Source organism: Mobula birostris, chromosome 2 (assembly GCF_030028105.1).
Source record: "Mobula birostris isolate sMobBir1 chromosome 2, sMobBir1.hap1, whole genome shotgun sequence".
Lineage (NCBI taxonomy): Eukaryota > Metazoa > Chordata > Chondrichthyes > Myliobatiformes > Myliobatidae > Mobula > Mobula birostris.
The window spans coordinates 171,623,925-171,650,370 of record NC_092371.1 but is presented as its reverse complement, the minus strand read 5'-3'; the positions used below and the strand labels follow the sequence as shown (position 1 = coordinate 171,650,370).

General features: G+C 42.1%; 1 protein-coding gene across 2 annotated transcripts in view; it reads right to left on the bottom strand.

The window, feature by feature from the left end:
* hmgcll1 (3-hydroxymethyl-3-methylglutaryl-CoA lyase like 1) overlaps window positions 1-26,446 on the bottom strand; it is a 109,808-nt gene that overhangs the window by 44,101 nt on the left and 39,261 nt on the right. Inside the window, exons 5-8 of one of the 2 annotated variants that reach the window (XM_072278236.1) lie at window positions 25,211-25,359; window positions 8,488-8,551; window positions 5,841-6,029; window positions 4,486-4,572 (exon numbers count right to left, since the gene is read on the bottom strand). In XM_072278236.1, coding sequence (XP_072134337.1) covers window positions 4,486-4,572; window positions 5,841-6,029; window positions 8,488-8,551; window positions 25,211-25,359 — 489 coding nt within the window. The remainder of the gene's footprint in view (window positions 1-4,485; window positions 4,573-5,840; window positions 6,030-8,487; window positions 8,552-25,210; window positions 25,360-26,446) is intronic. The other variant, XM_072278245.1, reaches the window with a different exon arrangement.

Sequence of the window (26,446 nt, the reverse complement as noted above, 5' to 3'; positions counted from 1 at the left end):
AAACCAATTTCTGATTTAAAATTCTAGTTAGTGATATCTATTGCAGAACTAAATCTCTTCGACCTCCCACATCCGTCCCTACATGTGACTCCTGATTTCTGTGGCTGAGGGTTAATTGCCTGCCAGAAAGTCCAGCAAGCCAGACAACTCTGGAGTAATCAGACACTGGCTATCAATGCTCTCTTTGCTAATGACACCCTTCTCGAGAGCAAATAAGCAGGTAATTTAGGCAGTAGTGGAGGAATTATAATTTTGTTTCCACACTTCTGTTCTGGGAATCAGGAATATGGACTACAATTTTTTTAATATTTGTATTTAGCCATCAGTTTTACTCATTTCAACTTGCACTCAGAGGCCACTTTATTAAGTACACCTGCTCATTAATGCAAATACCTAATCAGCCAATCCTGAAGCAACAACTCAATGCATAAATACATGCAGACATGGTCTAGAGGTTCAGTCGTTCTTCAGACCAAACATCAGAATGGGAAAGAAATGTGATCCAACTGACTCTGACCATGGATTGATTGTTGGGTGCCAGACAGGGTGGTTTGAGCATCTCAGAAAGTGCTGACCTCCTGGGATTTTCACACATAACAGTCTACGCGTTTACAGACAATGGTACAAAAAGCTAAAAACTTCCAGTGCGCAGCATTTCTGTAGGCGAAAACATCTTGTTAATGGGAGAGGTCAGAGGAGACTGGTTCAAGCTGACAGGGAGGCGACAGTAACTCAAATAACCGTGTATTACAACAGCAGTGTGCGTAAGAGCATCTATGGATGCAAAACACCCTGAACCTTGAAATGAATGGGCTACAGCAGCAGAAGATCACAAACATACACTGAGTGGCCACTTTATTAGGTACAGGAGGTACCTAATAAAGTGGCCACTGAATGTATCTTTAAACATTTTTGTTAGACTGTTATAATCAATAATTACATTCGTACCATTATGTAATGAAGCAGGGATAATGTAAATGATAATAATTATTCAGTTCATTTAGTGTCGTGTGATATCACCTTTTAGTCATATTATTGCAGTATGCAATTAATGAAGTTATCATGTCGAAAGAAGTAGAATTCCTGGAAATTATTGACAGTGCAGGACTCAAAAGTTTTTTTGTGAGGTTTCCACCTTCACACACCCTCAGGACAGTTTGCCAAAGATCAGTGCAGATGGGGACTGTGAGGCAGTCACATCATGTCTTTCAGTGGGTTGAACAGTGGGCCTTTTAAACAGCAAACCTGTTCCAGTCCCCTGTCATTTACACTATTTTACCACAAAACCTTATAATCTGCCCCGCGGGCTGGGCTGGTTTTCAGTTCTTTCTCGGGTATCCTATGATCATGGTTTTCTGTCATACAGGGATAATGAAAGGATCCTTATCCCTCTGCATCTGGCAGGAACTCATCATGTGCTTCAACCATTTCGAGATAAAGAAAGCAGAACCCTTAAGGGTGTCCTTTGCCCTGAACTTGAATGTGGTGCGAATGACATGTGCTGTCACATTCACATATGCTGAATAGCTGAACCTTTGTCTCAAGCTTTCACGTCAACGTGGACTTCTCTGAAAAGAACTGTTTCACTTTTGGGAAGAGGAAGTTGTACTGAAGTAGAAAAAGACTAACAAACAAAATGGCAATTTAAACTGGCCTTATCTTTCTTGGTGAAACCATCTGTATGCCTTCCTAATGGAATTTTTTAGTAACAATTAAAGAAAAGGATTAGTTGTATTTGTTATATGCACATTGAATCATCAAACCATACAGTGAAATGCATCATTTCCGTTGGCAACCAGCACAGTCCTAGGACACCATGCTCTTGGCACCAACTATGCGTGCCCACAACTTATTTTGTTTTTATTTAACAGGTTTATTTACACAAAGAACAAACAATCAGTATTTACAAGACAGTGAATAAATTCAAATTAAAATATGATTACTACAGTTTTTAAAACAGTCAATTCCTGGGTTGGGGGGTGGGGTCCACCACTCCGTAAATCCCCTAACATACCCATTGTGACCACATGCTCCCTCTCCAAGGGCTGTCGGGTGTGAACGTATTCTTGGAAGAGGGGAAGGCAGTCAGATCGGACAAAGCCCTCAACTTTCCATTGCCTAGACCCATGAATGGCCATCTTGGCCAGGCCCAGAAGCAAGCCCACCAGTAGATCCTCCCCACAACCAGCCCCCTTCTGTACAGGGTGCCCGTACACAAGGAGCGCGGGGCTGAAGTATAACCAGAACCTGAGCAGCAGCCCCTTCAGATACTCAACCAACAGCTGCAACCTCTCACACTCCATATAAGCGTGGTACACTGACTCCTCCCTTCCACAGAATGCACAGATGGACCGGGTGGATCTATTAACTTTTACTGAAACGTCTGTCTTTTTTAGAAAATGGGAGGAAACCAGAGCACACGGAGGAAACCCACCCAGTCATGGGGAGAATGTATAAACTCCTTACAGATAACGGTGGGAATTGAACTCTTTTCGCTAATCACTGGCGTAGTAATAGTGTTCCGCTACCATGCTGCCCATAAACGTACTTGGAGGAAGGTTTACTCTAAAGGAATTAAAAATAATGACTATTAGAGATTCTGCAAATGCTGAAAATTTTGAGTAACACACACAAAATGTAGAAGGAATTCTATGAAGGAGAATAAACAGTTGAAGTTTGGAGCTGAGGCCCTTCGTCAAGACTGGAAACAAAGTGGGTATACAGTAAGCCTGAATAAGGTGGGTGGGAGGAAGTAGAAGCTGGTGTAACCAGGAGAGGGACAGATAGATGGGTGGGGGATGGGGATAAAGTAAGGAGCTGGAGGAAACTGATAGGAAAGGCCAATGGATCATGGAAGGAAAGTAAAGAAAATGGGCACCAAAGGGAGGTGAGGGACATGTGAAGAGAAGGGGTAAGAGGGAGTCAGAATAAGGAATGGAAAAAGAGAGGAAGCAGAAATTACAATGGTTAGAGAAATTGATGTTCATGTCATGACTGCTTGTGAGTGTGTGAATGTCTGTCTGTGTTTGTGTGTGTGCATCTTTCTCTCTGTGTGTGTGGGTGGGTGGGTGTGGGTGTGTGTGTGTGTGGGTGTGTGTGTGTGTGTGTGTGTGAGAGAGAGAGAGAGAGAGAGAGAGAGAGTGTGAGTGTGTGTGTGTGTGAGAGAGAGAGAGAGAGAGAGAGTGTGTGTGTGTGTGTGTGTGTGTGTGTGTGTGTGTGTGTGTGTGAGTGAGTGAGTGAGTGAGTGAGTGAGTGATATCAGTGTCGACTGGGTAGTTGGGCCCAGAGCCAATTAAATGGACTGAATGGCCTAACTTTTCTCCTACATTTTATCCAATCATTTCTGCCCAGGGACTGGTCAGGATGACAAACACATCAGTGTCGGACAGGACAGGGAGATAAACTGCCTGTCAATGGTCAGTCTTTGCAGCCTGCTAACACTCATCAGCAATTTATTGTCATATGTCTTTGGACTGTAGGAAGAAACCAGAGCACCCGGAGGAAGCCCACACAGTCACTGGGAGAATGTACAAGCTCACTACAGTCTGCGGCAGGAAATGAAACTGAGTCACTGGCACAAAACGCTACACTATCATGGTGTGGTATTGTCCAGCTGAAACCCAAAGGCAGCTGGCACGATGTATGGTATTGTCCAGCTGAAACCCAGGGGAAGCCGGCACGATGTATGGTATTGTCCAGTTGAAACTAACAGCAGCTGGCACGATGTCTGACAGATGTAAGCGAGGGCGGATTTACCACAAAGAGTGAGTGTGAGTATGAGCATTTCAGTTTACTCTGCATGGCTCTGGAACTTCTGGCTCAGTAAGCAAAGGGACGAGCGTTTGTCACCAGCCAGCAAGGGCCTCCTCACCCTCACCCATCTCACATTCCCCAGAAAACACCCAGGGAGGCTGTGGAAAGGAATTGCCAAGGAGGTCCATGCTAAGGGCATTCGAAAAACTCTGTGGTTGGGGAACTATTTCTTCACTGCAAGCAGAATTTTTGCGATCCACACAGCTCTGTCAGTTGCTGCCTCATATATCCTCACACAAACATCACCACTGACCTACATTCCTTTCAGCACAGCACTTAATCCCCAGCTCATTGTCATTAGTGGAATTGGTTTATTATTGTCACGTATACAGAGTTACAGTGAGAAACTTGCCTTGCATACTGCTCATGCATATCAATTCATTGTACAATGTATTGAGTAAGTACAAGGGAAAACATAGAATATTACAGGCCCTTCAGCCCACACTGTTGTGCTGACCTTTTAACCTACTCCAAGATCAATCTAACCCTTCCCTCCTACATAACCCATCATTTTCGATCTAAGAGTTTCTGAATGTCACTAATGTATCTGCTTCGGCCACCCTTTAAAACAATAAGAGAATGCAGAATAAAGTGTAGCAGCTACAGAGAAAGTGCAGTGCAGTGCAACAAGGTGCAAAATCATAACAAGGTAGATTGTGAGGTCCAACTTACCTTTCTTGGGGACTGTTTAATAATCTTATAACAGCGGGGTAGAAGCTGTCCTTGAATCTCGTGCTGCAAGCTTTCAGGCTTTTGTTTCTTCAGACCGAGAGTAGAGAGATGAGACAATGAATTGGGCGGGTGAGGTTTCTGACTACGCCGGCTGCTTAACTGAGGCAGCAGGAAATGTAGACAGAATCCATGAAGGGGAGACTGCTTTCCACAATCTCCCAACCAACAGCCCCCATAAGTTGAGCACACAAGCATGGACACACACACACACACACACACACACACACACACACACACACACACACACATACACACAGACATACACACAAACACACAGACACAGACACACATTTATACTCACCATTTAAAACTTGATCTGGTGCATTCACTTGTTAGGTGATGGGAAAAATATTAGATTGATCGGGTCACTAATCAGCACTGGGGATGAGAGCTGGATCAGGTAATGGAGTCATGGATGGGAGCCGACAATGTAGTTCACCATAAGACCAAAAGGCACAGGAGCAGAATCAAGCACGTTGACCCATTGAGTCTGTTCCACCATTCAATCACAGTTAGTTTATCATCCAGCTCAACCTCCTTTTCCGGCCTTCTGCCCACAATCTCTGACACCCATACTATTCAAGAACCCATTCACCTCTGCTTTAAAAATACTCCACAGCAGTCTATGGCAATGAAGTCCACAGATTCACCACCCTCTGGCTAAAGAAATTTCTCCTCATCGCAGTTCTAAAGGAGCATGCATGCATTCTGAAGCTTTGCCTCCTGGTCCTAGAATCCCCCACTATAAGAATGGCAATACAGATGATGAAGCATAAATCAAGTGGACAGCCAAAATCATTTTCCCAGGGTGGGAATGGCTAATATGAAGGGGCATAATTTTAAGGTGATTGGAGGAAAGTCGGACGTAATTTTTTTTTTACACAGAGAGTGGTGGGTAGATGATACGTGTGCTGCTAGGGTTAGTGATAGAGGTGGGCATGAGGGACAGTTAAGAAATTTAGACAGCTAAACGGATGAAAGAAAAGATGGAGGGCTCTATGGGAGGGAAGGGATAGATTAACCTTAGAGTAGGTTAAAAGTTGGCACAACATCATGGGGTGAAGAGTCTGTAAGGTGCGGTAATGTTCTATGTTCTTAGGATTTTTAAGGTAATAGAACAATGCAGAGATCTGATGGCAGAGGGGAAGAGGTCCTATACTGTGCTCTCTGCGTACTATGAAGCATTGTCACATATTGATAATGAAGAGAAAAATTAATTCTAACAAATACTTAGCTCTATGTTATATCATGGCAAAATCTCTATTTTATAACTCTCCAACTAAACTCAGGCTTACCTGTAAAGCCACATAGACATTGGCTAAAGCTTGTCCATAAGTGTCATGGCAATGAACTGCCAACGCATTTTTAGGAATCACCTTCATCACTGCTTGAAGCAATTCCTTCATGTCACCAGGAGTCCCTATTCCCGTGGTGTCTCCCAAAGAGATTTCATAGCAACCTATATCGTACATTCGTTTTGCCACCTACAAAGCAAAATTAGAGTTAACTTCAAGTTTATGGTCATTTCAACCATACACATGTATACCGCCAAATGAAACGATGCTCTTCTGGACCAAGGTACACAACACAGTACAGATAGCTCACACACTAAACATAAAGTGATATTACCACAAATAAATGAACAAATAATAGGTGCACTTACGTCACAAGTTAAAAAGTACAACATTTCATACAAGGTGAAACCTGTATGGTGGCAGGAAGTATGACGTGGAATTTAATTTCACTCTCCAGAGAGAGAATTTTTTTTAAAGATTAACTTTTTTTGTCACATGTACATTAAAACATACAGTGAAATGCGTCTATTTATTTCAATGACCAACATAATCTAAATGGCAGCCTGTAAATGTCAAAACGACCAACATTAGATAGAAAAGTGGAGACACAAGAGATTCTGCAGGTGTTGGTTAATATTGAGCAACACACACAAAATATAGGAGGAATTCAGCAGGTCAGGTAGCATCTATGGAGGGAAATAAACAGTCGACATTTCAGGCTGAGACCCTTCAGAGAAGTGAACAGGAAGGAGAGGTTCAAGTTCCTAGGAGTCAGCATCACCAATAGTCTGTTCTGGTCCAACCGTGTAGATGCCACAGCCGAGAAAGTGCTCCCGTGCCTCTGCTTCCTCAGGAGCTAAAGAAATATGGCATGACCGCTTTGACACTCACGGAATTTTTAGATACACCATAGAAAGCATCCTATCTAAATGAATCACACCTTGGTATGGCAACTGTTCTTCTAAAGACCACAAAAAACTACAAGGAGCTGTGGAGACAAAAACCAGCCCCTTCTCCAATGTTCTTTACCTAGTTTGACATCAATAAATTGGCTACTGAGTACATGTTCGTAGTCTTCTGCTGTTGAAACCAATCCACGTCAAGGTTCGACGTGTTATCCGTTCAGAGATGCTCTTCTGCACACGCACACCACTGTTGTAACACATGGTTATTTGAGTTACTGTCGCTTTCTTGTCAGCTTGAACCAGTCTGGCCATTCTCCTCTGACCTCTCTCATTAACAAGGTATTTTCATGTAAAGAACTGCCAGCTGTTTTTTTTGTTTGTTTTTCACACCATCCTCTGCAAACTCTAGAGTCTGTTGTACAAGAGCTCAGCAGTTTCTGAGATGCTCAAACCACCCCGTCTAGCACCAACAATCATTGCACTGTCAAAGTCACTTAGATTAAATGTTTTCCCATTCTGATGTTTGGTCTGAAAAATAACTGAGCCTCTTGACCATGTCTGCATGCTTTTATGCACTGAGCTGCTCCCACATTATTGGCTGATTAGATATTTGTATTAACGAGCAGGTATAGAGGTGATTCTAATAAAGTGGCCAATTAGTGTAGGCCTGTTGCAACTTTGCCTTGCTATTGGGGTGGCTTCTCCATTAACTTCTAGTCACAGCTCCTTTCCAAGCACTTTGCCTATGCTTCCCACTGCATCAGTAAAGCAGATATCCAACCACCCGACATTCTCCCATCAGGCAGAAGATACAAAAGCCTGAAAGCATGTACCACGGGGCTCAAAGACAGCTTCCCTCCAGCAGTAATAAGACTATTGAACTTTTTCCAGTACAATCAGATGGACTCACAATCTACCTCATTATGACCTTCACTTTATTTTCTGCCTGCACTGCACTTTCTCCGTAACTGTATTCTTATTCTGCCCCGTTATTGTTTTCTCTGTGCTACCTCAATGAACTGATGTGATGAAATGACCTGAGGAGAAGGCATGCCATACAAAGTTTTTCATTGTACCTCAGTACATATGACAATAATAAGCCAATTTACCATTTAAAAAAGTGTTGAATTCAATGGCTACAATTTGGATGTCCTCAATTCAGAGAAATTACAACCACACCTGATGTATGCAGGAATTAACAGAGCAGCTAATTCATATTTTAATAAGTTTTGTGAGAGAACTCTAGAAGTTTAGTTAATTATGGCTCTGACTCCTCATCTTTTCTTCTCCAGTCCCGACAAAGAGTCTTGGCCTGAAATGTCGACTATACACTTTTCCACAGATGCTGCCTGGCCTGCTGAGCTCCTCCAGCATTTTGTGTGTGTTGCTTTAATAATGGGTAATGGTTTTGAAGTTGATAAGGATATGTTTTGTGACAGGCTCACAAACTGCCATGCCATCAGAGTTTAGAATTCAGTTCCAAAGTCCTCTGTAAGAATTTTCTCTTTCCCATGAACGCTCTAACATTCCAAACCCTTCAGCTCCTTTGAACGTTGCGAAAAGCTTTTAAATCTCTCTTGAATTCCTGTTTCTTACACCATTAACAGAGATATAGACACCAGAAAGGGCACTTGCTTTTATGTTTTTTTCCTCAAATTATTAACAACTCTGCAATTCTCATTGTTTTTGGAAGATGTATGTACGAACACCGTCATTAGTTTCAGACTGGTTGTATGGCTTACCTCTGCAACTTTTGCTGGGGCGATGGTTCCTTCATATGGACACCCAACTGCACAAGACACATACCTGTGGTTGAAGCAGAAGTAAATGCTTTAGTTTACTTCCCTTTTTAAAAACAAAAAATAAATATTTTAGAAATCTCGAGATTAGAGTCATAGAGTCTTGGGGAATCCGCTTATCAGCCCAACCAGTCTGCATCGATCGTCAACCATGCATTTATACACTATCAATACTTTCGCTGCCTCAGTAAAGCAGCCAGCATAATAAGAGACCCCACTGACCTCGGACATTCTCACTTCTCCCTTCTCCCAGTGGGCAGAAGGTACAAAAGCCCGAAAGCAGGTACACCAGGCTTAATGATCAATTCATCCTGGTAGTGGTATACATTCCACCTCAGGCCAACATCACCAGGCACTGGAGCAGCTGAGCAACGTAATCAAAAGACACAAAACTGCACACCTTGATGCCTTCCCTATCACTGAGGGAGGTTTCAACCAGGCCAGCTTGAATAAGTCTCTGAACAACTACCAGTAATATATCACCTGCAGTACCAGAGGAGCCAACAGACTTAACAACTGTTATATATCACCATCAAAAATGCTTACTGCATCATCCCACTCCCATACTTTGGAAACTCCCATCATATAAGGAGAGCTGAAAGACCACAGCCCCAGTGGTGAGGACCATGAAGGTATGGTCAAGGAAGATGGAGGAGTGCTTACAGGACTCAGTGGACTGGACAACATTCAGAGACTCACCTTCAAGCTTGAATGAATATGCCTTATTTGTCACCCACTTCAACAAGACCTGTGTGAGTGCGTATATGCCTTTGAGAACATACCAAATATACCAAAACCAAAAGCCAAGGATGAACCAGGAGATTCATAGTCTGCTGAGGACAAGTGCTATGGCATTCAACACTGGTACAACCTATGGAAGGGTATTTTAAGAGTGAAAAAACAATTCCCATTGAGATTAGAGGGTGAACTAGTTGCACATCAGCTATGACAGGGTTTGCAGGCCATTACTTCCTACAAGGTGAAACCTAACAGCATGAATGGCTGTAATGCTTCACTGCTAGATGAGCTCAACGCTTTTTATGCATGCTTTAAAAGGGAAAATAAAACTACACCTGTGTGAAGCTCTTTAGCATCTGGTGACCCTGTGATCTCTGTCTTAGAGGCCGGCATCAGGACATCTTTCAAGAGGGTAAACCCTCGTAAGGTATCAGGTCCTGATAGTGTACCTGGCAGAGCTCTGAAAATCTGTGCCAACCAACTGGGAGGAGTGATCAAGGACATCTTCAATTTCTCATTGCTGCAGTTGAAGATTTCCCCTGCTTCAAAAAGGAGACGATCCTGCCAGTGCCCAAGAAGAGCTGTCTCACCAACTATCACCCAGTGGCACTCACATCTATGGTAATGAAGTGTTTTGAGAGGTTGGTCATGGCTGGAATCAACTCTCGTCTAAGCAAGGACCTGAACCTGCTGCATTTCGCTATTGCCATTATAGATCTATAACACAGATGCAATCTCACTGGCTCTCCACTGACCTTGAATCACCTGGACAATAGTAATAACTATACCAGGCTGCCATTTATTGACTACAGCTCAGCATTCAACACAATTATACCCTCAGCTGTAATCAACAAGCTCCAAAACATGGGCTTCTGTACCCTTCTGTTCAAATGGATCCTTGACTTCCTCACCAGGAGACGGATCAGAAAGAACATCTCCTCCTTGCTGACAATCAACATTGGCACACCTCAAGGATGCATGCTTAGCCCACTGCTCTAATCTCTTTACATCCACATTAGTGTGGCTAGGCACAGCTCAAATGTCATCTAAAAAGTTGCTGATGACATAATTATTTTTGGCAGAATTTCAGATGGTGGCGAGGTGTACAGGACAAAGGTAGATCATCAGCTGGTTGAGTGGTGTCACATTACATTCAACAATAGTGAGACTAAAGAATTCATTGTGGACTTCAAAGAAGAGGGAGTTGAGGAAACACTCATCAAAGGATCAGAAGTGGAAAGGGTGAGCAGTTTCAAGTTCCTGGGTGTCAACGTCTCTGAGAATCTATCCTGGGCCCAATATATTGATGCAATTACAGTGAAGACACAATAGCAGCTATATTTCATTAGGAGTTTGAGGAGAACTGGTATATCACCAAAGACACTTCTAATTTCTACGATACACTGTGGAGAGCATGTTATCTGTATAGAATGGAGGAGCCACTGCTCAGGATCAGAAAAAGCTGAAGAAAGTTGCAATCTCAGGGAGCTCCTTCATACGCACTAGCTTTCCCAGCATTGAGGACATCTTGAAAAGGCAATGCCTCATACCATGATCCTCTGTATTTTCTGGTCAAGAAAGATCTCCAACCACACCTTACTCCTTCAGTGTTATCAAAAGGACATGACCACAATCAACTTGAGAAAACGTTAGAGATGGATTGGGCACATGATGAGAAGAAAGGCCAACTCCATCATCAAGATAGGACTTCATTGGACCCCTGAGGGTGAAGAAATACGGGAGACTAAAGACAACTTGGCCCTGTACAGTAGAGGTAGAAATGAGGACCCAGAACTATACCTGGGGCACAATAGAGAAAATGGCCAAGGGCAGACAGAAACAGGGGACCTTCATTGCTACCCTAAATTTCAGTGGCGTAATAGGCAGTAAGTAATTAAGTCAAAAAGCGTTATCCACCATTAAGGATCCCCATCACCCAGGACATGCCCTCTTCTCATTGCTACCATCAAGGAGGAGGTGCAAGAGCCTGAAGATGTTTCAGGAATGGCTTCTTCCCTTCCACCATCAGATTTCTGTGCAGACAATAAGCCCATGGCCTCTCACAGTCCAACATTGTGAGAGGTGGAAATGGGTAAGACTGGCCATCAGGGCTCTGCTGAAGCTGTAGAGACCAATCCCCGGTACAGTGGATGCAATGGATTGCAGAAGCATTGATGAACTCCAACCACACCATTGACTTCAGAGAACAATGGAGATGGGAGGTCATCGAGGGCCTATGCTCCACTGGGCGCTGGCCTAAGTAAGTAAGTAATAAACTCATGTATTTTCCCTCTCTTTTTGTATTAATTACTTAATTTAATTTTTTAATATATACTTATTGTAATTTATAGTTTTATTATTATGTATTGCAATGTATTGCTGCCACAAAATAACAAATTTCACAACATATGCCAGTGATATTAAACCTGATTCTGATCTTGATCTGATTCTGAATATTTCAAATTGATTATCCTTCATCAGAATAGTTTTAACATTTCTCAGAAGGACAAGCTAGCAATAACCTAGCTTTGAGATGTGTCCTGACATGCTGATTTTTTCTAGGATATTCCAGGTTATCCTCCATAAATCATGCCTGTGGAACCAGACACAATACACTCAAACCTCCAATTTATATCCTGAATAATTAATCCTATGTAAGATTAATAGTCTGGATTATGATGACTAATAGAATTCCTTCTTTGCTATCAAAGTCAAATTTGGACGTATTATCGTCGGCATGAGTGCAATGAAAAACTTCCAGCAGCATCACAGATGCATCATCAGATAAACAGCATTCTCAAGAGAAACAAAAGCTATACATAAATCATTCACAATTCTTGCAAGTAGTTACGGTGTTGATATACTGAGGCAGCGATTAGGGTTGTACGGCTTGTTCCAAGAATCAAATGTTTGGAGGGAAGTAGCTGGTGGTTGTGATGTGGGACTTTAGGGCAGATAATCACGTGTATTTGTTTACAGTCCAGATGCTGCTTGCATTCAAATCATAAGAATCATGCTTTTTACAACTGAAACCCAGCAACTGTTTAAATTGTATAATTTACGGAAATATTTCCTTGTGTTTCTATTCGGTTTATGTTTGGTTACATTACATTATGGAAAGTTGCTCAGCTAAATCTAAACTATTACCTAATTGCAAATAAAAAGTCTTAGTTGATAAAAGTTCATGCACTAGTTTGGCCATTGGTATAAAAAACTACCTCCTCAGTAAAATAAATAACTAGAACTCTTCACAGTTACTGTGATTATATTTTTAAAATTTAATGAGATATTCTGAATATTTTTAAATGATTAACAACTTAAGGCGACTAAGCAAGAATAAAGACAACAAGTTGCTTGTATTTTGGGAGCACTTGCAATTGGAGTCATAGAGTTATATAACACAGAAGTTTGGCCCTATGGCCCAAATGATCCATGCTAGCCAAGATTTCCCATCTCGTTTAGTCTCATTTGCTTACATCCGGCTCATCCCCACATACCCGTCCAAGTTTTTATTGAGCGTTGTTAATGTACCTGCTTCAGCCACTTCCTCTGAAAATGTTGCCCTTCATGGTCCTATTAAATCCCTCCCTTCTTATCTTAAACCCATGTTCTCTAGTTATTGATTTCCCAACCCTGAGAAAAAAGATTGAGTACATTCACCCCATGTATGCCACTCATAATTTTATACTGCTCCTATTACCCTTCATTCCCCTATGCTCCAATGAAAGAAGTCCCAATCTGATCAATCTCTCTTCATGACTTTGTCCCTCAAGTCCTGACATCATCCTTGTAAATCTTTGCTGCACTCGTACCAGTTTAATGACACTTTTCCTACAGCAGAGTGACCTAAACGAACACAATATTCCAAATATGCAGCGAAGGAGGATGAGAGATGACATGATAATAAGAGGCATAAATCAAGTGGATAGCCGGAGACTTTTTCCAAGGGTGGAAATGGCTAATACAGGAGGGCATAATTTTAAGGTGATGGGAGGCAAGTATAGGAGATCTTAACAAAGTTTTTAACAAAGAAAGTGGCGGATGCATGGCACATTCTGCTGGGGAGGTGAAAGAAGTAGATACATGAGGAATATTTAAGAGATTCTTAGATAGGAAAATAGATGAATGAAAAATAGAGCACTCTGTGGGAGGGAAACGTTATATTGATCTTAAAATAGGTTAAATGCCATGGGCCAAAGGGCCTGTATTGTGCTGTAATGTTCTATATTATATGTTCTATGTTCTCTGCATTGGTCTCTAACAACTGCAGTAAAGCATCATAACTTCTAAACTGAATGCCCTAACAGAGGCATTTAGAACAGAGATGATGAGAAATGTCTTGAACCAGAGGGTGGTGAATCTGTGGAATGCATTGCCACAGATGGCTGTGGAGGCCCAGACATTAAGTATATTTAAAGCAGAAGTTCATAGGTTCTTGATTAGTCAGATTATGGGGAGAAGGCAGGAGAATGGGGTTGAGAGGATAACAAAACTGCCGTAACAGAATAGAGGAGCAGACTTGATGGGCCTAAAGAGCTAATTCTGCTCCTATGTCTTATAGTCTTATGATAGGAAAAAAATGAAGGGCTATGTAGCAGGGAAGGGTTAGATTGATCTTAGAGTAGGTTAAAAGTTCAGCACAACATCGTGGGACAAAGAGCCAGTACTGTGCTGTAATGTTCTATGTTCTCTATATCAAAGTCTTCAACAACTGCAACACAACATCCTAACTTTTACACTCAGGTCAGATACGACATGCTTTCTTCGCCTCCCTGTCCACCTGTGATGTCACTTTTAGGGAAGCATGTATTGTACTTCCAGGTCCCTCTGCTCTGAAGGGACAGACTCTTCTGGAGTTAACAGTTATCTGCTTTTCCTGTCAATTATTTGAGCAAAGAGAAATGAAATAAAGGGTGAAAACTTCAAAGTAGAAAAATACTCAACTCTCTGACAACTAACCCTACATTTAAATATCAAATCGCATAATGCTGGAGAGGCTCAGGAAATCAGGATTTGCAAATTAGCAATTTAATTTTTGAAATTGGAACTAGTGTTATATTTGCTACTGTCACACATACCATGGTGCAGTTAAAAGCTTGTCTTACATACTGTTCGGATGGATCAATTCATTGCACAGTGCATTGAGCTAGAACCTGGTAAAACCGTAACAATGCAGAATAAAGTGTAACATCTACAGAGAAAATGCAGTGCAGTTAGACAATAGGGTGCAACATCATGACCAGGTAGATTGTGAGGTCAAGAGTCCTTCTTATTATACTAAGGGAACCACTTAATAGTCTTACAACAGTGGGGTAAAAGCTGTCTTTGAGTCTAGTGGTACATGCTTTCAAGCTTTTATATCTTCTGCCCAATGGGAAAAGGGTGTGGAAAGGACGTCCAGAGTAGTTGGGGTCCTTGATTATGTTGGCTACTTTACCAAGGCTGCGAAAAGTGTAGACTAAGTCCACGGAGAGGAGGCTGGTTCTGTGATGTGCTGAGTTGTGTCCACAACCCTCCATCTCCATCAGCATTGGATGATACGGTCCTAGGACATTAAGGCATAGGAACAGAAATAGGCATTGGGCTCATCAAGTCTGCTCCATCATTCCATCTTGACTAATTTGTTATCCCTCTCAACCTCATTCTCCTGTCTTCTCCCCGTAACCTTTGACTCCCTCACCAATCAAGAACCTACCAACATCCACTTTAAACATACCCAATGACTTGGCCACCACAGTTGTTTGTGGTAATGAATTCCACAGATCCTCTGGCTAAATAAATTCCTCCTCACCTCTGCTCCGAAGGGATGCCCTTGTATTCTGAAGCCATGCCCTCTGGTCCTGGACTCTCCCACAACAGGAAACATCTTCTCCATGTCCACTCTATCTAGGCCTTTCAATATTCAACAGGCTTCAATGAGATCCCCTCTCAGCCTTCTAATCCTAGACCTAACTTTGGAAATGGGAGCTTTACTACAAGGAAACTTAGTTCTCTGCTTATTAAGGCCAATACTCACCCTGACCAACCTCTCCCAGTTGCCAGGGTTTGACATGTTCCCCGGGACTTCGGCTCTTCCCATGTTCATTTTAAGTAACATCTTTTCTTTTATTTGTTATCCTAACAGAATGCAATACTTTGTTGTGCAATGCTAATTATACTGTGGCTATCCAAACTATAATTGTTCTGTATAAAGAATTTTATCTGTGAGTATTATAGCACACTTCCGAAGATTGTCACCTTGTCCTGGTGGAGAGAGTTGTGAGTTCCTGAGATTCCAAGAGTGATGCCATCTGGAATTTAGCCATCTGGCACTCAGTTCCTAGTGGGGTCACCCATGGTGGTAAAGTCAAGGGAGAGGTTCCAGACAAAGAGTGATCGAACCAAGACCTCAGCAGTGGGGCTGGCAGAAGATGATGACACATCACAATGGCAGTGAAGGTGGAGCAAAGCTGTAGAGTGAAGGGTCTTGCACTCCACGCCACTGGACCCTGACCCCGATTGTCGAGAGCCATGTTGTGGCTGCCATGCATCAGCCTCCCCACATTAAACAAAATCACACACGGGCGTTTGCCATTAAGGGATCCATTCTAACATCTCAATTACATCCCGTGATGATTTGCAAGTGTTGTAGTGGGCAGGATTATGTGGATCGGGACCGACCTCTACAACCACCTGAAGGTCGACCAATAGACAGCCCCTCAGGAGAGTATCATACTTAACTTGAATGATCGTGCTATTACACAGCACAGTTCTTTTATAAAGGTGACAATAAATGAGCTTATTTACAATCCCTCTCACCAGTGAAAAGATAATAAATATGAACCACATGGTTATTATTCAGTAATTAATCTATCAAAAGCTGGCTGGTGGTATAACAGCATCAGCACCGGGCTTCGAGCTGAATGGTCCCAAGTTCAAATCCGTCTGGCTCTTTGCATGCTTTTCATCTATGCTGAGTTGAGCGTCGAGCTAGCAACACGGCCTCAAAAAATAGTCAAATGCCACAGAAACAGCAAAAATGTGCGCCACAAGGCATGAAAAGGAACCACAACAATAATCTATCAAGGCATACAGTTTAACTGCTGATATATCCCATAGACAGCAGACCAGTTTCATGCCTGCAGAGTCCTGTAGACTCAAACTTCACAATTAAAGAACATAGCCCTTCAGTCCATGATGTTGTGCTGACCTATATGTACCTATTCCACAATCAATCTAAACTTTCCCTCCTACACAGCCCATAACCCTCCTCCACTTTTATTTCATCTCTGTGACTCTAGTGCATTTGCTTCTATCACCATCCCCAGCAGTGCATTCCAAATATCCATCACTCTCTGTGTAAGGAACTGACATCTCTCTTAAACTTTCCTTCATTCCTCTTAGAAAAAAGAACTCTGGTATTAGCTATTGCCACCCTGGAAATAAGCCACAGGCTGTCCACTTTATCTATGCTTTTTATAATCTCATACGCCTCTGTCAAGTTGCTGCTCATCCCCCTTCACACATAGCTCATTCAATTTTTCCTCATAAGACATTTCCCTTAATGTAAGCAGCATCCTGGAAAATCTTCTCTGCACTCTCTCTAAAACTTGCACATTCTTCCTATAATGATGATTCCAGAAGTGAACCTGTACTTAACTCTTCCCAAAATGTCTCTACAAGGATTTGCAATTACTCACAGTAGTCATCCATGAGATTACAGTGTGTGCCAGTGACAAAATGCACTCTACCCATGCCCCCTGACAAAACAGCTCCTACACCTGTGCTGCCAAGAAGGAGCAGGGCACAAGCTACATGGAACATCACATCTCCAGTTCTTCTCTGAGTTGCACACCATTCGGACTTGGAAATTGCCTAAATGGGCCTAAATCCAGGATCTCCTTACCCAATAGTGCTGGGGTAGCTTCACCAGCTGGACTTCAATTTCCCTCATCACAACCTCTTTGGTTAAGAAAGCACAGCAACATCTCCACTTCCTGGGGAGATTGAGGTGAGTGAAGCTTTCCCCAGCATTTTAACCAATTTTTACAGGAGAGTGGTCTGACCAGCTGGTATGGGAATTGCAAGGCATCTAACTGCATCCCTACAAAGGACTGCGAAGACTACTGAATGGATTATTGAGGTCGCTCTTCCACCCATCCAAGATACTTACCAGGAGTGCTGTACACGCAGGGCCCTTAGTATCGTCAAAGATCTCTGCCACCTGCCCAGCTGTCTCATGGACCCCACACCATCAAGTAGGAGGTACCATAGCATTAGGATAAGAACTGTTAGGATGGGAAACAGCTTCTCCCCCCGAGCTATAAGACTACAGAACTCTCTGCTATCATCCAGGCCTCACCACATACGAACACCAGTAGTATTTTTCTGGTTAGTTTTTAACTTGTAGTGTATTTGCTAACTTATTGTGGTAATATTACTTTATGTATTATGTGTGTGAGTTATATGTAACATGTTGTGCAGTTTTGTCCAGAGAAACATTGTTTCATTTGGCAGTATACATGATTACAAATGGCTATGTCCCTCGTATATACCACATGGAGAGCATCTGATTGGTTGCATCAACTTGTGGTATCGAGGCTCCACTGCACAGGATGAAAAGAGGCTGCAGAGGGTCGTAAACTCAGCCAGCTCCATCATAGACTCCCTACCATCAAGGCGATCTGCAAGAGGTGATGCCTTAAGAAAAAGAGATCCATCATTAATGGCCCTCATCGTCCAGGACATGCCCCTTCTCATTACTATCATAATGAGGTACAGGAGGCTGAACACCCACAATCAATCATTTAAGATCAGCTTCCTCCCATCTGCCATCAGATTTCTGAATGGTCCTCGAACTCATCAACACTACCTCACTGTTTCCCTTTTGCATTATTTATTTTTTATTGTAACTTATGGTCATTTTTATGTCTTGCACTATACTGCTATCACACAACAATCAATATCATGAAATGTCAGTGATAATAAACCAGATTCTGATAGATAACAAAACATGAACAACTTTTATCTACATAAACCCCAATATTGGATTATGCCTTGAATATTTTATTTAAAGTCAGCTGGAAGATATAAAATATTCAAAATATGTTCCTTAATATTCCATTCATATAATTCCATATATAAGATTCCAAAATTAAAATGGAAAGAAGCATTTTTTACATAAATGACAAACATAATTATCAAAAATGTGTACACTTCCTGAGAGGTCAAGTTGAGCTATGTTTATTTAATGTCTTCCTGGTAATTGGCTGCAATGTTTATTTAACATGCTTTATTAGCACAAGCATTTGTTTAAATACTTGCTGTCAGATTACAAATTGTGTCATGGAGGACTGATAAGATATTTCCAGAGAGACAAAACGACATAAACATCTACCACATATTAACAAACTAATTGTAGAGATTCCAGCAAGATTGACAAAGTTGAATAACTGCATAGCTAGGAGAATTCGACAGCTCCTTGGCCAACAATTGAGAGCAGATGTTCTCCATCGCCTTTTGTTCTTCAGTACTTTTATCAAACCTATTGAATATTGAAAGGCCTAGATAGAGTGGATGTGGAGAGCAGGTTTCCAATAGTGAAAGAGTCATGGACCAGAGAGCACAGCCTCAGAATAGGGGGACATCAATCCAGATCAGAGAAAAGGAGGAATTTCTTTAGCCAGAGGGTAGTAAATCTGTGGAATTCATTACAACAGACAGCTGTGGAGGCCAAGTTGTTGGGTATATTTAAAATGGAGGGTGATAGGTTCTTGACTAGTAAGGGCATCAAAGGTTACAGGGAAAAGGCAGGAGAATAGGGTTGAGCGGGATAATTAATCAGCAAAGGTGGAATGATGGAGTAGACACAATGGGCCAAATGGTCTAAAGCCGCACTTATGTCTAATGGCCTTATGGTCTTTTGGTCAGATCACTAAGCTCCCAAAGTTTACTCTACCTACCTTTGATCTGCATCTGAGGTACCTACATTGTTTAGGATTTGGTCTTACAGGTGTCATTTGATAAGCAGCCAACTTCTTTGCCAGTTGGCTGTTTGTTTGTCTTTGTGTGTAGTTTTTCATTGATTCTATTGTGTTTCTTTGTATCTATGTAAATGCCCACAGGAAAATGAGTACCATGGTAGTATATAATGACATTTGCGAACTTTGATAACAAATTTATCCAGCACTTTTAGGTTAGTTGGCAGAGGGGGTGGTGTGGATCCTGTGTATAAGAAATAATACTAAATCAGTAGAAAGGGATGACATAGGATCGGAAGGTGTAGAGTCTCTATGGGTTGAGTTAAGAAATGGCAAGAGTAAAAGGACTCTAATGGCAGTTGTATACAGGCCTCTAAACAGCAGCCAGGATATGGATTACAAATTACAACAGGAGATAGAAAAGGCATGTCAGAAGGGCAATGTTATGATAATTGTTAGGGAGTTTAACAGGAAAGTGAATTGGGAAAACTAGGCCAGTACTGGACCTTGAGAGAGAGAATTTGTAGAATCTCTAAGGAATGGCTTGTTGTTGAACCCACTGGGGGATCGGCTGTGCTAGATTGGGTGTTGTGCAATGATCTGGAGGTGATAAGAGAGCTGCAGTTTAAGGAACCCTTACGAAACAGTGATCACAATATGATCAAGTTCACTTTGAAATTTAAGAAGGAGAAACTAAATTCCTGTGTGTCGGTATTTCAGTGGAATAAAGGAAATTACAATGGCATAAGAGGGGAACTGGCCAAGGTTGACTGGAAAGGGACACTAGCAGGAAGGACAGCGGGGCAGCAATGGCTGGAGTTTCTGCGAAAAATGGGAGAAGTGCAAGACAGATACATTCCAAATAAGAAGAATTTTTTGAATGGAAGAAGGACACTACCATGGCTGACAAGTGAAGTCAGAGTCAAAGTAAAAGCAAAAGAGAGGGCTTACAAGGAAGCCAAAGCTAGTGGTAAGGTAAGAGGATTGGGAGGTCTTTTAAAAACTTGCAGAAGGAAACTAAGAAGGTCATTAGGAAAGAAAAGATTAATTATGAAAGGAAGCAAGTGACTAATATCAGAGCAGATACTAAAAGCTTTTTTAAGTATATAAGGGGTAAAAGAGAGCCGGGGGTAGATATAGGACCAATACAAAATGATGCTGGAGATATTGTAATGAGAGATGCAGAGATGGCAGACGAATTGAATGTGTATTTTGCATCAGTCTTCACAGTGGAAGACATCTGCAGTATACCGGATATTCAAGACTGTCAGGGAAGTGAAGTTTGTGCAGTGAAAATTATGACTGAGAAGGTGCTCAGGAAGCTTAATAGTCTGAGGGTGGATAAGTCTCCTGGACCTGATGAAATGCACCCTTGGGTTCTGAAGGAAGTAGCTGGAGAGATTGCGGAGGCACTAACAATGATCTTTGAAGAATCGATAGATTCTGGCATTGTTCCAGATGACTGGAAAATTGCAAATGTTACTCCACTATTTAAGAAGGGTGGGAGGTAGCAGAAAGGAAACTATAGACCTGTTAGCCTGACATCAGTTGTTGGGAGTTTGTTGGAATCGATTGATGGGGATGAGATTACGGAGTTCCTGGAGGCATGTGACAAGATAGGCCAAAGCCTGCAAGGTTTCCTGAAAGGAAAATCCTGCCTGCCTAACCTACTGCAATTCTTGAGGAAATTACAAGCAGGGTAGACAAAGGAGATGTAGTAGATGTGGTGTACTTGAATTTTCAGAAGGCCTTTGAAAAGATGCCACACATGAGGCTGCTTAGCACATGGAATTACAGGGGAGTTACTAGCATGGGTGGAGCATTGGCTGATCAGCAGAAAACAGTGTGGGAATAAAGAATCCTATTCTGGCTGGCTGTCGGTTACCAGTGGAGTTCCACAGGGGTCGGTGTTGAGATCGCTGCTTTTTATGATGTATGTCAATGAGTTGGACTATGGGATTAATGGATTTGTGGCTAAATTTGCCAATGATACAAAGTTAGGTGGAGGAGTGGGTAGTGTTGAGGAAACAAAGAGCCTGCAGAGAGACTTAGAGAGTTTAGGGAATGGGCAAAGAAGTGGCAAATGAAATACAATATTGGAAAGTGTATGGTTATGCACTTTTATGGAAGAAATAAATGGGCAGACCATTACTTAGATGGGCAGAGAATTCAAAATGCAGAGATGCAAAGGGACTTGGGAGCCCTTGTGCAGGATACCCTAAAGGTTAACCTCCAGGTTGAGTCAGTGGTGAAGAAGGCGAATGCAATGTTGGCATTCATTTCTAGAGGTATAGAATATAAGAGCAGGGACGTGATGTTGAGGCTTTAAAAGGCACTCGTGAGACCAAACTTGGAGTACTGCGTGCAGTTTTGGGCTCCTTATTTTAGAAAGGATATACTGACATTGGAGAGGGTTCAGAAAAGATTCATGAGAATGATTCCAGGAATGAAAGGGTTACCATATGAGGAATGTCTGGTAGCTCCCGGGTTGTATTCCCTGGAGTTCAGGAGAATGAGGGAGGATCTCGTAGAAACATTCTGAATGTTAAAAGGCCTGAACATATTAGATGTGGCAGCTATTTCCCATGGTAGGGGAGTCTAGGACAAGAGGGCATGACTTCAGGATTGAAGGACATTCATTTAGAACAGAGATGCCGAGAAACTACTTTAGTCAGAGGGTTGTAAATCTGTAGAATTTGTTGCCTTGAGCAACTGTGGAGGCCAAGTCACTGGGTGCATTTAAGGCACACATAGATAGATTCTTGATTAGCCAGGGCAACAAAGGGTATGGGGAGAAGGCAGAGGAGTGGGGATGACTGGAAGAATTGGATCAGCCCATGATTGAATGGTGGAGCAGACTCAATGGGCCAAATGGCCTACTTCTGCTCCTATATCTTATGATCTTATGGTCTAACTTTAATTTTGAACTTTGAGTTTGGACAATTTGGGCTGATTTTCAGCTTTGAAGAGCACATGGGTTTTGGTGTGTGGGAGAGATGGTTCAAAGCTATTAAAATATGAAGATTAGACACAAACCTTCAAATTTTGCACTAAAATTTACTGATTATGTTGCGTATAAGTATTCCTTTTGGAATAGACAGGGTACAAAATGTAAAACTGTCAGTCAGAGGGCGGCTGATATGAACATCAGACAAGAGATTCTTCAGATCCTAGAAATCCAGAGTAACACACACAAAATGCAGGAGGAACTCAGCAGGTCAAGGAACATCTAAGGAGATGAATAAACAGCTGATGTTTCAGGCCAAGACCCTTCATCAGGACTGGAACTTCTTCCCCCTTCCTTTCCAGACCTGATGAAGAGCTCAGCCTGAAACATCGGCTGTTTATTCCTCTCCATACTGTAGATGCTACCTGACCTGCTGAGTTCCTCCAGCATTTTGTAAGAACTGCAGACATTAAAACTGCACTACAGAATCAGAATCAGAATCAGGTTTACTGCCGCATGTCATGAAATTTGTTGTTTTGCAGCAGCAGGATGGTGCAATACATAAATAGTACAATTCATTATAATAAGAATGTATATAAACAATCAGGAACTGCTATGCTGCCATGTGGCACCATAGTGGTGTAGTGGCTAGCACAACGCAATGTAGCTCAGGGCATCACAGTCCCGAGTTCAATTCTGGCACCGCTGTCAGGAGTTTGTACATTCTCCCCATTACTGCATGGGTATCCATCGGGTGCTCCAGTTTAAAACGGAGGTGAGGAGGAATTTCTATAGTCAGAGGGTGGTGAATCTATGGATTTCACTGCCACAGGCGCCTGGGGAGGCCAGGTTATCGGACACATTTAAGGTGGAGGTCGATAGGTTCTTGATTACCTGGGCATGAAATGTTACAGGGAGAAGGCAGAAAAATGGAGTTGAGAGGGAAATGGATCAGCCAAGATGAAATAGTGGAGCTGACTCGATGGGCCAATTGGCCTAATTCTGCTCCTGTGTCTTAAGATCTTATAGTCTAAATTACAGGTTGAGTCAGTAATAACGAAGGCAAATGCAATGTTAATTTTGAGAAAACTGGAACAAAAAGCAGGATGTACTGCTGAAGCTTTATAAGGTGTTGGTCAAACTGCATCTGGAATATATTGAGCAGTTTCGGGCTACAGTGTTTGATTTGATAATTTCTCAAGAATGGTCCCAAGCTTAGCATGTGAGGAGAATTTGAAGTACATGATGGAGTTCAGAACGGTGAAGTGGAATCTCATTGATACCTACCAGATATAGAAAAGCCTGGATAGAGTTGACTTGGAGAAGAAGCTTTTATTAATAAGAGGGTCTAGGACCAGAGGGCACAGTCTTAGAATAAAGGGTTGCCCCTTTAAAACTGAGGAGGATTTTTTTTTAGGTCGAGGGTGCTGAATCTGTGGAATTCATTGCAAGAGGACTGTGGAGGCCAAGTCATTGAGTGTATTTATGGTAGAGATTGATAGATCTTGATTGTTAAGGAAGCTAAGGATTACAGGGAAGAGGCAGGAGAATGGGGTTGAAAAAAAAAATCAGCCATGATTGAATGGTGGAGCAAACTCGATTTTGAATGGCCTAATTGTGCTCGTATTGTCTTATGGTCTTATGGTCCAAATCTTTGAACCTAAATGTCAAGTGACAGGAGAGCTGCACAAGCCTGGTTGTACTGGGCGTTTATCCCCCTGCACTGGCGGACCATGCCCTCTATTTTATCACAGGCAAGGGTGTTTCAGACCATAGGTAGCCTGCTCTGGCCCTCCCCTGTCCAGCCATCTACAGTGTCATTACCACACTGTTACTGAATGTCACAGCAGTACCTTAACAGTGTCAATTCTAAAGCTCAAGTCCCAGAAGCAATTGTTCAAGGCCAAAATTTCTCACTTTGCTTTCTTGCTGTTTGCTCATCTTTGAACCACACTTATCTTTGTTTCCTTTAAGCAAATTATCAATACTCCAAAATTGTTAGAACTATCAATAGTCTATGATACAAAAGCCACAGAACATTGACCACAAGGCTCAAGGATAGCTTCTATCGCACTGTTATAAGACTATTGAAAAACACGATAGACTCTTGATCTTACAATCTACCTTATTATGACCTTGCACCTTAAAGTCTGCCTGCACTGCACTTTCCCTGTAACTCTGTAACACCTTATTCTCCATTCAGTTACCACTTTTTCCTTCTGCTACCTCAATGCAGATTGAAATGATCTGCATGGCTGCCTTGCAAAACAAATACACCAACCAGGTAGATAAAACACAGAACAGTACAGCACAGCACAAGGCCATCAGCCCACTACGTTGCACCAACCTTCTTATCTACTTCAAGATCAATCTGACCCTTCCTTCCCACCTAGCCCTCCATTTGCCCAAGAGTCTCTTAAATGTTCCTAATGTATCCATCTCTACCATCATTCCAACAGTACATCCCATGCACTCACCACTCTGTGTATAAAAACCTACCTCTGATATCCGTCAGAACTCTTGAACTCAATCCCCCCTCCCCAACCCCACCCCCAACAAATGGCCAACATTCCATACACCTTCTTAACCACTCTATCAATTTGCATGGCAACTTTCAGGGATTTATAGATCTGTGCCCCAAGATCCCTCTGTTCCTACACACCCCAAGAATCTTGCCATTAACATTGTAATCTGCCTTCAAGTTCGATCTTCAAAAATGAATCGCTTAACATTTTTCCAGATTAAACTCCATCTGCTTTGTCTCAGCCCAGCTCCTCATCCCATCAATGTTCCATTGTAACCTATTACAACCTTCTACACGATCCACTACACCTCCAACCATCATGTCATTTGTAAACTTACTAACGCACTCTTCCACTTCCTTATCCAAGTCACTTATAAAAATCATAAACAGCAGCAGAGTCAGAACAGGGTGTCAATAGACATGATAGGCTGAAGGGCCTATGTGACTCTATGACCCAATGACACACAGTTAATGCCAAAGAAAACATGATGTGCCTACCCTCGTACAGGAATGCTGCCTTTCTTTGCGGCTCCGATCACCTCCTCAAATCGCTGCATGCTTTCCTCAATGGAACAATTCATGTTCATTCGACTGAACGTTTCCGAGGCTGCTCCGAAGACAGCCACCTCTTTTGCCCCTGCTTCAATCTGAAATAAAACCATCATTGCCATTTCACCGAATAAGTTATGAGGAACACAAAGAAGTTTCGAGTTCCAGTTCATTGTCATTCAACCATACACATATAACCAAGTGACTACTGAATATCAATTTTTCAGCGTTAAAGTGCACTTATGTATTCACCTTGGTAATGCCTGTGCCTTTAAGAGAAAACCGTGATGTCAGTTTGTATGGGTGGAGTAGCACGAAGAGATGCCACGTTCTAGAAAGGACAACGTTTGAACACTTTTCCCAGGATTGGTGAGGAAAGGTGAATAATATATGATAATGTCCATGTAAATTAATTTATACTTGTTAGTAAATCTAGAATATTAGTAACTTGACGTGCTTTACATGTGGATGCTTTAGATTTTCACGAGTAAATTGATCAGCGCTGGATAGCGTGATTGCGAAGTTCCTTAATTGGCCTGCTAGGTTAGTTTTTTCAGTAATTCAACTACAAGGAAATAGAAACCATAGAAAAACTACAGCACAGAAACAGGCCATTTAGCCCTTCTTGGCTGTGCTGAACCATTTTCTGCCTAGTCCCACTGACCTGCACACGGACCATATCCCTCCATACACCTCCCATCCATGTATCTGTCCAATTTATTCTTAAATGTTAAAAAAGAACCCGCATTTACCACCTCGTCTGGCAGCTCATTCCATACTCCCACCACTCTCTGTGTGAAGAAGCCCCCGCTAATGTTCCCTTTAAACTTTTCCCCCCTCACCCTTAACCCATGTCCTCTGGTTTTTTTCTCCCCTTGCCTCAGTGGAAAAAGCCTGCTCGCATTCACTCTATCTATACCCATCATAATTTTATATACCTCTATCAAATCTCCCCTCATTCTTCTACGCTCCAGGGAATAAAGTCCTAACCTATTCAACCTTTCTCTGTAACTCAGTTTCTCAAGTCCCGGCAACATCCTTGTAAACCTTCTCTGCACTCTTTCAACCTTATTTATATCCTTCCTGTAATTTGGTGACCAAAACTGAACACAATACTCCAGATTCGGCCTCACCAATGCCTTATACAACCTCATCATAACATTCCAGCTCTTATACTCAATACTT